A 14,491-nucleotide genomic window follows, 5' to 3' on the forward strand; every position below is an offset into this window, starting at 1 on the left:
AAGCGAATCCATGCCTCTTAAAGGTGACTTAAACCCAGACTTCCTTAAAAATATACATTTTAAAATCACAGGGCACAAAATTAAATATTTAGGGGCTGTCATCCCCCAAGGACCCTTAAAATTGATTTATGAAATGAACTAACTCGACATGATAGAGAAGTTGAAGCGCACAACATTGAGATCTGGAGAGTGTTGCCTCTATCTATGATGGGCCGTGTTAATGCTATTAAAATGGTTACACTCCCCAGATTCCTTTCTCTTTCAGAATCTGCCTATATTTTTAAGTAAAGCTTTTTTCAAATCCTTGGATTCAATTATCTTGCATTTCCTCATCAGAGAACACCATATCTCTAAAAAACATATAATCAAGCCCAAATTATTAGGTGGCCTGAGCCTGCCAAATTTTAAGCATTATTACTGGGCAGCAAATGCTAGAGCACTGGTTTATTGGCAGGATGCATACCCTGTCATGGTAGATCCCTCCATCTCTTCATGGCTCGCTATTGAGCAAGATGTACACAACACCTCTCTTCCAGCACTTCTCTTTTCATCAACTAAATCCCCTACAGGTATTACTGGCAATAACGTTTTGCAAAAAAAAGTTGGTATCAAATAAGGAAAACATTTGGTCTCCCGGAGACCTCTGTCTGTACCCCTATTTGCCATGACCATGCTTTCCCCCCCTCACTAACTGACAACACGTTTTATTCTGGAAGAGAAAGGGCACTACTACTATTATAGACCTTTACATCAATCATCTTTTTGCTACATTCGCACAGTTGAGGGAAATGTACAATCTCCCCGCATCTAACTTGTTCTGATATCTTCAGATAAGAAACTGCGTTTGCTTAAATATACCACATTTGGAGGCAATTCCACCTGCCCACGAACTGTATATTTTCATGAACCTCGCCCCTGGCTCCAAGAGTTTGATCTCCAGATTTGAAGATCACTTTACAACACATTACTCTGTATCCACACAACATTTGAAGGAGACCTGGGAGGAAGACCTTGGTTTGGAAATTACTGACGACTGTTGGGCTGATTGCCTTTGAGATATTCACTTGTGCTCGATAAACTCCTGACACCAACTTGTTCAATATAAAGTGATTCACAGACTACACTATTCCTGTACCAAATTACACTCATTCTACCCCTTGGCCTCTCCGATATGCCCTAAGTGCAAATCTGCAGAGGGTACCCTGGGTCACCTCTTCTGGTCATGCACCAAACTGCACACATTCTGGCAGGATATTTTTTTCTCAGAAGTATACAGCTGCAACCTCATACCAGTCCCTGATACTGCTGTTTTAGGAAGGTCACAGCACCTAACGACTTCAACCCACTGGCAACAAAAAACTTTACAATATGGCATGGTTATTGTAAAAAGAAACATTTGGAATAAGGAGACTGTACCTGTTTTTAAAACGTGGTTAGCTGAAGTCACCAGCTTGCTGCAAGTAGAAAGGATTCGACATGATATCTCTGGCAGATCTAATACATTTGTTAAGATATGGCAGCCCTTTATCGCGTATCTTTCACATGATGATGGGAAACACAACATACAACCTGCAACCAGCCCTGATCCACTAATGCCGAGCATTGTCCTTATACTGTACAAATATCAATGAAGCAGGGTGCCAATTCCTTAAGAGTAATGTTGTGTTCTGTAGTTTTGGTATTTATTTATTTTCAGTTGAGGGGTGGGGGGTATTGTCATGTTTTGTCTTATATTGTCTTGTCATTTTGCTTTTCCTTCTGTTCGTTTTCCCCCTGCTGGTCTTTTTAGGTTCGTTCCCCTTTTTCTCTCTCCCTCTCTCTCTCTCTTCTCTCTATCGTTCCGTTCCTGCTCCCAGCTGTTCCTATTCCCCTAATCAATCATTTAGTCTTCCCACACCTGTTCCCTATCTTTTCCCCTGATTAGAGTCCCTATTTCTCCCCTTGTTTTCCGTTTCTGTCCTGTCGGATCCTTGTATATTGTTCACCGTGCTGTGTCTTTGTATCGCCCTGTCGTGTCGTGTTTCCCTCAGATGCTGCGTGGTGAGCAGGTGTTTGAGTCTGCTACGGTCAAGTGCCTTCCCGAGGCAACCTGCAGTTTATTATCGAGTCTCCAGTCAGTTCTCGTGATTACGAGTGGAATTGTTTTTTATGCTTTATTTACCGCTCCGATTTGTCTAGGAGTATTGCTATTTCCTTAAACTGGATTAAAGACTCTGTTTTCGCCAAGTCGCTTTTGGGTCCTCATTCACCTGCATAACAGGTATTCTCAATGTATTGTTTGCTGTCATTATCTCTGTTTGTAAAACTGAAAATTCATGAATAAAATATATATATATATATATTTTAAACATCACTGGTAATCAGTACCAGTTTGTAAAAAATCCACAAGTGTTAGCCACCATGAACAGACCTGTTATTATTTTCTCCTGTTGGTGTGCTCAGTGAACCTGTCTGCTTTGACATGAAGGGGATATTTGTCATGACGAGTTGCCACTTCCATGACATGAAGATAAACATGGGGCAACATGTAGTTTCTCATTTGTGGACACAGTTTGTTGGCTTGATGCTTTCTCCTGCTGCTTTCGATGAACTCAGCTACCTCACCTGCCCCCCTGAGAGAACCATCCCAATGAGACTCTTATTCTCAAGAGATGAATGAGCAGAAGATCTGAGCTATGTGGAGAGACAGACACACGTAAAGACACAGAAGATACCCTTGTAGGCTAAGACGATCAGAGATTCACTGTGACACCAACGACATAAAGGCAAAGATGAACAGACACAATGTGTTGAGAGGAAGAGGAAGGAAAACAACTAGCAGTCTAAAGCTGAGGCTGACCTTGTGTTGAGCCTGTGTTGAGTTCATTATAGAATGTCTGTGTTTCACCATGGTTATACATGGCAGCTTTTACTCACTCGCTGTCCATCTGCTCTCATGCATAGTGGATGTTCTGGTACCATCTGGCCCCTAACGCGTGTGTGTGTGTGTGTGTGTGTGTGTGTGTGTGTGTGTGTGTGTGTGTGTGTGTGTGTGTGTGTGTGTGTGTGTGTGTGTGTGTGTGTGTGTGTGTGTGTGTGTGTGTGTGTGTGTGTGTGTGTGTGTGTGTGTGTGTGTGTGTGTGTGTGTGTGTGTGTGTGTGTGTGTGTGTGTGTGTGTGTGTGTGTAAACATCAACAACAGGCCTCAGACTGCCCACTGACCATCCATGCAACACAAGGACCCTGCTCAACTTAATCATACTACTGTATAGAATGGCTTGTTTGAGCCTTACATCTGCCTTTGACCTTGTCAGGTGATCAGTCCTGAGTCTCTCACTTTAGTTTTTTAGGAGATTATTAAATAGATAAAGCCTCTATGACAATAACAACTCTTCCTTATTTCTTCAGTGCTTGAAAAAATGGTGGATTGTTTTCATGTGTAAAACACAGTGGCACAACTATAAAGCAATTCAGCAGCTAACAAGAGAGTAAATATCCACAAAGCCCTGAAAATAAATATTTGCCTTAATGTTTTATTCATACAATCAATATGCTCTGTGCTATTTTTTGACAGTACTTTGCCCTGCAGTAAATGTCATTCATCAACAGGTGTCATGTGGTCCTGCTGTGTAGAATAATTCCCCCATGTTGACAATGGTGTGCAGAATAACATGGAAACTGGTGACTGATCAGTGAGTCAACACATGTTAGGGAGCAAGAAGCTAAGCTGCAGAGGTCTATAATCACAGTACAGGGAAAAAGGTCCTGTCTTTTTCAGTCTCCAATCACTGAATGGGTTATAGGCCGCCCTATGCCTATCAATATGCTTCACATGACTGCCACTGTTTTATGAAACGTGCTTGTCAATAGATGTTTCATACTTACAATTAGTAATCACAAATTGTTTCTGTAGTAGACTATGCATTTAGTGAAGTATTTATCTATTTAATTAATCTACATAAGTGTTCTTGGCTGACTTAAATGTAGTGGTAAAGTTTATATCCATAATGGTGACAATGTTGTGTTTGCAGTTGCAGAGGAAGAGGCACATAGGCAACGACATCGTGGCCATCTTGTTTCAGGAGGAAAACACACCCTTTGTGCCAGACATGATAGCCTCCAACTTCCTGCATGCCTATGTGGTGGTGCAGGTGGAGAATGCCTGCTCAGACAATGTCACATACAAGGTACTGTTAGCCGAGGGATAGTTGGACTCCTCACAGTCTATAAACCTGTTCAATCGTCCTATTTCAATACATAGAGACTCGGCCCAAGGCAACCTGCATATTCCTTATTAGATATCAATCAGTAACTGACTGGAACTAACTGTCCTGCTTGTTCCTGCCTATTACCTGCCTCATAAATGTTTATAGAGGCTAGTCAGTGTTATGTGATTTTGTAACGGTCATCGTCGTCTGATGAGGAAAAACCGGACCACAGCGCTGCGTGGTAAGTGTTCATGATTTTATTGAACTGAACACTGAAGCAAAAATAACACAGTGCAAAACTAAATTGAAACAGTCCTGTCAGGTGCAGAACACTAAACAGAAAACAACTACCCACAAAACATAGGTGGGAAAAAGCTACCTAAGTATGGTTCCCAATCAGAGACAACGATAGTCAGCTGTCCCTGATTGAGAACCATACTCGGCCATAACAAAGAAATACAAAACATAGAAAAAAGAACATAGAATGCCTACCCACAATCACACCCTGACCAAACCAAAATAGAGACATAAAAAGCTCTCTAAGGTCAGGGCGTGACAGATTTAGTGGTGTCATATGGACTGTTGTCATTTGGGTACATTCTTCCTCTCTTCTATCCCTCCAGGTGTCGGTGACAGCGAGAGATGATGTGCCTTTCTTTGGACCCGCTCTACCGGACCCGGCCATCTTTAGAAAGGTGAGAAGTCATGAATCTAAATAATGGATAAACTAGGTGAGCCCATGAGAGGGACAACATATATTCATTCAGACTTTCCTCCTCCCTCCCTTTCTTCTCTAGGGGCATGAGTTCCATGAGTTCCTGTTCACTAAGCTGATCAATGCGGAATATGCCTGTTACAAGGCTGAGAAGTTTGCAAAACTGGAGGTGAGAGCAGGAGCGTGCCACGGCATGCTATGCAGTGTGGGGGCGGAGTCACGCTGCTCTCACTGCACCATTTACCGTACCGTCTGTCTGTGTTTGTGTGGATGTTGTATGTGAGGGGGGAATGACTGGATCATGGCCGTTCCTCATGTTCCTTTGTTGGTATCTCTGTAAAGGCACATGTTTGTGTCTCTGTGTGTGCGTTCATGTGTTGAACTGTATTGGACACTGAATGCCTGCAGAATTGTCTGCACGAGTGTAGAGGACACTTTATTGAGGACACTATCCTCTGACTGATGAGTGTGTGTTGTTGTCAGGAGCGCACACGGTCGGCCCTGTTGGAGACCCTGTATGAGGAGCTACACATCAACAGCCAGTCCATGATGGGCCTGGGAGGGGACGAGGACAAACTGGAGAATGGGGCCGGGGGGGGGGGAGGGGGCTTCTTTGAGTCCTTTAAGGTAACCCCCTACTATGCGAGGTGCAAGCTTAATCGGGGACTTGACCTGCATGAGAGAGGTTGAATATTGGAAAATAAATGCTTTCTTTATTTCCTGGAAGGGATTCTGGGTATTCATGCATGAAAAATAAGGCGCAGAAAAGGAAGTGTTTTTGCTCTCTGGAAGTGCGCTGATGCTGTTGAAGATTGGGTATTGCCATATCGTATCCCACTGTGTCACGTGACCAGAGGAGGATCAGAGAGTTGGGTGCGTCTCTGTCAATGTGCATCCAGCACTCTGACTCTAAGTCCTCCATCAATGACCATTAGGGTGGTGGAGCTTGGGCAGGGCAGTGAGCCATGGCAGTGGAGGAGCTGTGATTGTGTGTCTCTGACGAACACTGTAATGGCCTCTCATTAGGGAGCGGATGAGGCTGCCCGCATGGCTCCCCATTTGCCACTCTGCTCTCTTCCTCTCTGGCTCTGTCTTGTCTCTCTCTCTCTCTCTCTCTCTCTTTTCTTGCTCTCTTTTCTCCGTCTCTCTCTGTCCCTCCCACTTTCTTTCTGTCTGTGCCTCTCTCTTATTCTCTGTCTCACTCTCTCTCTCCCTGTGTCTTTTCCACTCTCTTTCTTTCTCTGCATCTCTCTTACTCTCTGTCAGTCTCTCTCCAGCCCTGCACATCATTCATGGATGAGTCTACTGAACACTTGAAAGACATTACAGGATTATTATGCACTCTCCTCTGAATAGCCACCCTCAGACTTCATTCAAACCTGCCTGTCAGTGTAAAGCACTGGAACTGTCTCCTCTCTTCCACTAAAAGACATGTTCTCTCTTTTGGACTCTTTCCCTCTCACTGATCTACACTGCTCTCAAGTGTTCACATACGGTCCTGCACAATCTCAATCACAGGTTATCATTAGAATTCAGGGTTAGTGTGGTTGAGGCGAGGTTTAGGGTCCATACACACTCACCGATCGTGTCTCCTCATCTCTCTCTGTACTCTGTAGCGGGTGATCCGCAGCAGAAGCCAGTCTATGGATGCCATGGGCCTCAGTAACAAGAAGCCACACACTGTCTCCACTAGTCTCAGTAGCAGCTTTACCGAGACCCCCAAAACCCCAGGGATAGTAAGTAACCCTTTTGGTATTACCAGAGGCCCACGTGGGCCTGTCTACTGACTCCCCTGTAGTAGACACGGACCCTCCTCTAACAACACCCAATACCAACTACTACATACACTATCCTCTCTCCACTGTGGGATAGTCATTGGCCTCCTGCACTTACCTGTGCTCAAATCCCTTGATTAAACACAGTGTTTCATATATGGTACCCTCATATCAGTCATCACCATAGTTTTGCCTTTTTCCATAACTTTTTCCATGGCATTATCAAATGAACCACTGTTTCTTTTACAGTAGTGTTTATTTTCATGTCATGAGAATGGGAAAGGGGATACCTAGTCAGTTGTACAACTGAATACATTCATCTGAAATGTGTCTTCCATGTCATACAAAGTCATGCTCCACCCTAAATCATATTCATTTCATATAGTTAAATCCAGTTGTTAGATGATCAGAGATGTTAGATGTAACTGGACTTGGTATGATGGTATAATCTGCTCACAGATCTGTTGAGGCTATAAGAAGGTGGTGGTGGTGTGCTTTTTGGAAAAGTTGATTTTATGTGAATGATCTCAAAGAACCTTTAACCCTTTGTGCCACTTCATAGACTTTGTGGACTTTTGCATCTCATAAGATTGTGAGGCTTGATTTGCTTTCTCTGGCAACCTGAGATTCATTTGCGAAGAGATGAGTTTAGCTGTCAGACTACCCAGAGTCCCTCCCTTGTTACCTTGGTGTCATGAGTGTTACCTTGCCCTCCCTTGTTACCTTGCTGTCATGTGTGTTAAATGGGCACTGCAGGAAGCCAGTCTGGCATGGAGCTGTACATGGCAGGCAGTTGTCGAGATAAGAAGTGTATGCATGCATCTTTTCCCACTTTGTGTCACTTTACAGGTTGCAAGTACTCTGGCATGCAATCCAAAGAAACAGCTGTGGATTCACTATTGGATTTACTAATGACTTTTTCCTACATTCCAAAAAGTAAATCTGCCCTTTGGATTGTGCCTGTCCCTCCTTTCCATCTCTCTACCTCTCATCTACCTATTTAAACAGGTCCACTTTGTGATTTGACAAACTCCTCCTTGTGTTTGTTCATTGTCATTACAAGGAAAGAAGAGTGAGACCAAGCTACACGGGCTATTTTGCCCATATGCTATATCTTATTCAATTTCCTTCCACACTCTGTTGTCTCTAACTTTAGTCCAGCTTTCAATGTGGATGGCTTTTCAATGTGAATGGCCTTTCAATATGAATGGTCTTTCAATGTGAATAGCCTTTCAATATGAATGGCCTTTCAATATGTGCTAAATATGTCTCCTGTCTTCTGTGTCTTATGGTGTACTGTGAGCTCACATTCTAAATATGTCTCCTGTCTTCTGTGTCTTATGGTGTACTGTGAGCTCACATTCTAAATATATCTCCTGTCTTCTGTGTCTTATCGTGTACTGTGAGCTCACATTCTAAATATGTCTCCTGTCTTCTGTATCTTATGGTGTACTGTGAGCTCACAATCTAAATATGTCTCTTGTCTTCTGTGTCTTATGGTGTACTGTGAGCTCACATTCTAAATATGTCTCCTGTCTTCTGTGTCTTATGGTGTACTGTGAGCTCACATTCTAAATATGTCTCCTGTCTTCTGTGTCTTATGGTGTACTGTGAGCTCACATTCTAAATATGTCTCCTGTCTTCTGTGTCTTATGGTGTACTGTGAGCTCACATTCTAAATATGTCTCCTGTCTTCTGTGTCTTATGGTGTACTGTGAGCTCATTCTAATTTGCTCCTTGCTGTTCAAATGGTACCTGCTGCATGAAATTGTTGTGGGGTATTATTGTATCTTCTACTCTCATCCTCTTTCTCTTTCTCTGCTTCCTCCTCCCCTGTGTGGTTCAGTCATTGCTTGTCCCAGGGAAAAGTCCCAGTAGATATCATGGACGTCGCGGCAGTGCCATAGGGATAGGAACAATAGAAGAGGTTCATGTATAAATCTCCCTTCTAATGTGCTATTTCTCTGCTCTTTTCTTCACTTGTGTAGTTCTATGTCTCTTTGCATGACTCAATTACTGTTGCTTTCTGCTAAAACCAATATTTTTATAGCCATTTATTAAGCAAGCCTTTTCTATATCTAAAGTGTGGGGTAAAACCACTGGGTTGTAAGAAAGCTAAAATTTAAGTAATAAGATTTTATGAAGAGTATCCGTCACAAAAGTGGAAAGGTCTGTGAAAATAATTACTGGTTTATTACCTTTGTATATCAATTCCTCTCTTTCACTCATACAACATGATGGAGTATCTCAAATAGTCTTTCACCAACAAGTCACTGTCACTTCATTTTAGTTCTCATGTGTTGTAGATAGCAAGTATCAAATACTGAAGGCATTTGAGTCATTGTGCTGCAGAATCTCAATGACATTCAACAAATGCCATTCAACAAATGCCTATTTGAATGGAGTTCACATTTTCACTGAATGTAAAACAAACCGAGTCGTGTATTATAGCCCTACAGTAGCCTCTGTCTTCTACTATATAAATCATGCTAGAGGAATATAGTATTGTGGCTGACTAACCTTGCCACTCCTCCCCAGTCTCTGATCATTCCCGGGAAGAGCCCCACCAGGAAGAAGTCTGGGCCCTTCAGTGCCAGACGGAGCAGCGCTATCGGGATTGAGAACATCCAGGAGGTGCAGGAGAGGAGGTGAGAGGAGGAATACATGGAGAAGAAAGAGGAACATGGGGTGTCAGAGAGAAAGCATAGAAAGAGATGGAGAAATGAAACATACCAGAAGTACGGTCCAATGCCCCAAGTCACTCTGAATGGTGGTCAACTGTGTCGCCATTGCGTTAATAACATGGCGACACATACTAATGTTAGCCAGCAGGTTAATGGTAGATTAAGGTTAGGGATAGGTTAAGGGTTAGGGATATGTTAAGGTTAGGGTTAGAGTATGGCTAGCTAACATGCTAAAGTACTTGCAAAATGCATTGTTGTGTTTAGCTAAAGTTGGTTATTAGCTAAGACACTAAAGTTGTCAACGACGCAATTCGAACACACAACCTTTGGGGTAAAGAGATGAGGCATTCAAAGATATGCCAGGTGACTGGAGAGACGTGTTGGTGTTTGACTCTTCCCATCGATAAACTGATATGCATTATAGCGGCAGTGGCGGTCAGTGTCGTTTATGAGCAAGGCTTATTTCTATTACAGCATGTTTAGGTGACTGTCATTCATATTCCATTCACCCAGTTCAATGTAACTGTCAAGATCGTCATCAAGGTAATTACCTGACCAAGGTGCAGCATGGTAAGCGTACATTCTTTTATTTTTAAATGTCGCCAACAAAACAATAAACAACAAAACGAACGTGAAGCTCTGTAAGGCTATACCTGCCACTAACAAAGAAAACAACCACCAATGAGAAAAGAGAAAAGGAAAAAAGGCTCCCTAATTATGATTCCTAATCAGAGACAACATTAGACAGCTGTCCCTGATTGAGAATCATACCCGGCGAAAAACAAAGAACCAGGAAGCCTAGACTTTCCCACCCCAGTCACACCCTGACCAAACAAACATAGAGAATATAATGATCTCTACGGTCAGGGGCGTGACAGTACCCTATCCCCCAAAGGTGTGGACTCCGGCCGTAAACCTGACACTATAGGGGAGGGTCCTGGTGGGCATCTATATTTGGTAGGCGGCTCCGACCCCGGACTGGGGACCCTCACCGCAGGCCCTGGACTGGGGACGGTCGCTGGAGGCTCCGGACCGGGGATCGTCTCTGGAGGCTCCGGACCGCAGATCAACGCTGGAGGCTTCGTGCCATGGATCCTCACTGGAGGCTTTGTGCCATGAATCCTCACTGCAGGCTCCGGGCCATGGATCATCAATGGAGGCTCTGTGCCATGGATCATCACTGGAGGCTCCGTGCCATGGATCATCACTGGAGGCTTTGTGCAATGGATCATCACTGGAGGCTTCGTGCCGTGGATCATCACTGGAGGCTTCGTGCCATGGATCACTGGAGGCTTCGTGCCATGGTTAATCACTGGAGGCTTCGAATGTGGAGCCGGAACAGGTCTCACCGGACTGGGGAGATGCACTGGAAGCCTGGTGCGTAGAGCAGGCACCGGATACACTGGGCCGTGGAGGCGCACTGGAGGTCTCAAGTGTAGAGCCGGCACAACCCGTCCTGGCTGGATGGTTACTTTCGCCCGGCAAATGTGGGGTGCTAGCACAGGACGCACTGGGCTGTGCAGACGAACTGGAGACACAGTGCGCAGAGCCGACGCAGGATATCCTGGGCCGAAGAGACATACTGGAGGCCAGGACCGCTCAGCCGGCACCAACCGTCCTGGCTGGATGCCCACTCTAGCCCGGCCAATGCGAGGAGCTGGAATATTACAGCACCGGGCTGTGAATGCGCACTGTAGACACCGTGCGCTTCACCGCATAACATGGTGCCTGACCAGTACAACCCTCCCTACCGTGAGCACGGGGAGGTAGCTCGGCCAACCTCACCGCGTGCCCCCCCCACACACGTTTTTTTGGAGTGGCCTTGGGGTATTCCTTGCCAGCCATGACCCTGTGTAATACTACGCCTCTTTACTAGCTGCCTCTGCCTTCCTCGCTGCTTCCACCTGTTTCCAAGCAGGCGATTATTTCCAGCCAGGATCTCCTCCCACACCCAAGATTCCTTTCCTTCCAGAATGTCTTCCATTGTCCACTCTGTCTGCTCCTCCTGGCCACGCTGCTTGGTCCGTTTGTAGTGGGTTGTTGACTTTCCCACCCGAGTCACACCCTAACCAAACAAACATAGAGAATAAAAGGATCTCTACGGTTAGGGCGTGACAGTAAAATCGATAGGTTTAGGCTACCACATGATACTCTAATTTTCCCGAAATCAATCATGAGTTTGCTACATGAATGAACGTTTAAAACACAGGTCGGAAGAACAAGTGAGATGACAGACAGTGACACATGGACAGACAGTGACACATTCAATACAGCCTTGCACACTCTTGTCTGCATCTAGCTTATCTAGGGTGTAATCATTAGTCCAACAGTTGCAAACAAGTTTTTCTATTAGAATTATTCAGGAATGTTTATCCCGTTTAAGTAAAGTTGTTCGACAGAATGAATACACCCCTGATCACACACAAACACAGTTCACTTTCCTAGCAGCCACATAGAAACAGCATGGTCCTTTTGATCAATGTCTAATTTCTTCTCGCAGCTACGCACTCTCCTCATCTCACATTTTCCCTTAGCTTGTGGACTTCAGTGCACAACACATCAGCTGTCTGATGTGTTGTCATAACCCAGTCAAATATCATAACCCAGTCAAATACTCACCACATTTTTTGACCTGCACTGCTAGCTAGCTGAAGCTTATGCTTTCAGTACTAGACTGATTCTCTTTGATTGGTTGGACAACATGTCACTTCATGGTGCAAGGGCTCTGATAGGTATTTTTATCCCCCGTTTAAAAGAAACGTTTTTCAACAGAATCGGCAGAATGAATTCACCCCTGATCACGCATAAACACAGTTCACTTTCATAGCAGCCTCGTTGTATTCCTTCTTGCCTCTATGCACTCTCCTCATCTCACCTTTTCATTCTATGTGTGGACTTCAATGAACAACACATCAGCTGTATGTGACCAGGCGGAAAAACCTTTCCAAGCCAAACCATTTCATAACCACTACCTACACACATACTACATCGTTGTCCCCATATTAGCTAAAGTAACATCCTAGTCAACATAGCTAATAGAACTAATGCATTAGTAAACCTGCTACAATCATGCAGTAACGTTAGTGTATAGTCAGTAAGCAGTTACACCATCAGGCCCCGGTGGCAATAAATGAATAAAACCTTGAATAAAACCTTGACAACCTTACCTTGACTTGGAAGAGTTCAAGTGTTGTGTTGGATAGTCATAGCCAGCTAGCTAGCATAGCATCCCTTTGTTTGAGCCGGGTGTTTGAGTAACTGAACTGGCCACAGGCATTTGCTAGAGAAGTAAGTGAAAGTGAAAAAAAAGTCTCTCTCTCTCTCTTGCTTCTCCTTCATTTTTGAAGAAATGCATTTGTTCAAAACGGTTAAACTATTGTCTTTCTCTCTCTTTGAGTCAACTACACACCACATTTTATGTACTGCAGTGCTAGCTAGCTGTAGCTTATGCTTTCAGTACTAGATTCCTTGTCTGATCCTTTGATTGGTTGGACAACATGTCAGTTCATGCTGCAAGAGCTCTGATAGGTTGGAGGATGTCCTAATTACTGTGTAAGTCTATGGAAGGGGGTGAGAACCAAGAGCCTCCTTCCTAGGTGTTCTATTGAAATCAATGTACCAAGAGGATGACGGAAGCTAGCTGTCGTATGGCTACACCATGGTACTACCTTACACAGTACTGTAAGCCTTCATTGCAAAACATTGTGGTTTAATCAATTATTTGGTGATATGAATATATGTAGTGTAGTTTAATCTAAAAAGCATAACATTTCAGTGTTTTATCATTTTTACTTTTATGAAATACATAGAAGAGGATGGTCCTCCACTTCCTCCTCTGAGGAGCCTCCACTGATTAGCAGTAAAGTCTATGAGCCCATCCTGATACCTCTCTATCCCCTCCTATCTCAGTCGGGAAGTGTCCCCCAGCACACAGAGGACTCCAGACAGTGGACACATCTCCCAGGACCCCAAATCAGAGAACTCATCTAATCAGAGCTCACCAGAGATGCCCACAACAAAGAACAGGTGAATAGACAGTACTTAATAGTGCTGTCAAGCCCATGCTGAAGAACGTGTGTGCGTGTGTGTGTGTGTGTGTGTGTGTGTGTGTGCGTGCGTGCGTGCGTGCGCGTGTGTGCGTGCGTGCTAGAGTCGTCAGAGTAACCCTGGTGTGTAGTTTGGCCATGTGTTGCAGGGCCCCTTCTATCCCTGAGGCCCAAGATCTGTCCCGCTCCTCGTCCAACGCCAGCAGCTTCGCCAGCGTGGTGGAGGAACACGATAACGAGGGCATCGAAGAGTATGACACAGGACTGGTAGGTGCCCCTCTTTTCGACCATCAATCCCTAGCATACAGCACACATCACATAGAGGTCATGTCAATATAATAATGACACACTCAAAAATGAACGAAAAGCTAAAGATCCTGACAATTTCTGTTGTGCTTTTGTTGGTTGCAGGAGAGCCTGTCCTTTTCTGGAACACCACACAAGAGAGACTCATTTGCGTACGTCTCCTGGGTAGAGGATAGTGTGAGCAGTACTAGTGCCACCAGCCAGGGCAGCTCTCCAGGTGAGTTGTTTCATGAATTCTTTTCAATACTGCCATAAGGTACCAAAAGTTGAGTTTGTTTGTCATGATGGCCCATTGTCTACCCCTTCCTGACAGCACTTGCACGGTCCCAGCAGCCTGAGGGGGGCAAAGGGGAAGAGCTCAAAAAGGCGGAGAGCCGAGACAAGACAGAGCGGTCACAGGATAAGTCATCATCGGTGAGATCGGTTTTACTAATTTAATAATCAGATCCTCTGTAACATCTCTGCTCGTTCACTGTACTAGCTGTGTACATTGGAAGACAGATTTCATTCCGCGTACATACAGGTATATATAACCATTTATAAATCTGCTTATAAATGTATAAATGCCCTAAACTTTTCCTCTTCATTGTTGTTCAGTAATTGTGGTATTTGTTAACATTGTCCTTCTCTTTCTGTGTCTGTGTCCAGAACTGTTAGCCTCTCCCCATTGATCAGTACATGGATGTCCATTAGCAGGTACCTGAAGTTGCTCAACCAGTAGATGTAGCTTACTGAGCATGTGTTACCCCTGTCTGTATTTGGATGTTTGTGTGTGACCT

At 44.3% G+C, this 14,491-nt stretch overlaps 1 protein-coding gene across 11 annotated transcripts in view; it reads left to right on the top strand.

Annotated features, from left to right (window-relative positions):
* The window catches only part of LOC124002875 (rap1 GTPase-activating protein 1-like), a 161,639-nt gene that overhangs the window by 144,387 nt on the left and 2,761 nt on the right, over positions 1 to 14,491 (top strand). For 5 of the 11 annotated variants that reach the window (XM_046310659.1, XM_046310652.1, XM_046310653.1 and 2 more), the window contains 10 exons: positions 4,010 to 4,165; positions 4,810 to 4,881; positions 4,984 to 5,070; positions 5,385 to 5,528; positions 6,518 to 6,637; positions 9,215 to 9,324; positions 13,270 to 13,386; positions 13,538 to 13,673; positions 13,818 to 13,929; positions 14,026 to 14,126. In XM_046310659.1, the coding sequence (XP_046166615.1) occupies positions 4,010 to 4,165; positions 4,810 to 4,881; positions 4,984 to 5,070; positions 5,385 to 5,528; positions 6,518 to 6,637; positions 9,215 to 9,324; positions 13,270 to 13,386; positions 13,538 to 13,673; positions 13,818 to 13,929; positions 14,026 to 14,126 (1,155 nt within the window). Of the gene's footprint in view, positions 1 to 4,009; positions 4,166 to 4,809; positions 4,882 to 4,983; positions 5,071 to 5,384; positions 5,529 to 6,517; positions 6,638 to 8,522; positions 8,604 to 9,214; positions 9,325 to 13,269; positions 13,387 to 13,537; positions 13,674 to 13,817; positions 13,930 to 14,025; positions 14,127 to 14,360; positions 14,409 to 14,491 lie in introns of all 11 variants that reach the window. The other 6 variants (XM_046310655.1, XM_046310654.1, XM_046310663.1 and 3 more) reach the window with 5 other exon arrangements.

This window comes from Oncorhynchus gorbuscha, linkage group LG18 (assembly GCF_021184085.1).
Source record: "Oncorhynchus gorbuscha isolate QuinsamMale2020 ecotype Even-year linkage group LG18, OgorEven_v1.0, whole genome shotgun sequence".
Classification (NCBI taxonomy): domain Eukaryota; kingdom Metazoa; phylum Chordata; class Actinopteri; order Salmoniformes; family Salmonidae; genus Oncorhynchus; species Oncorhynchus gorbuscha.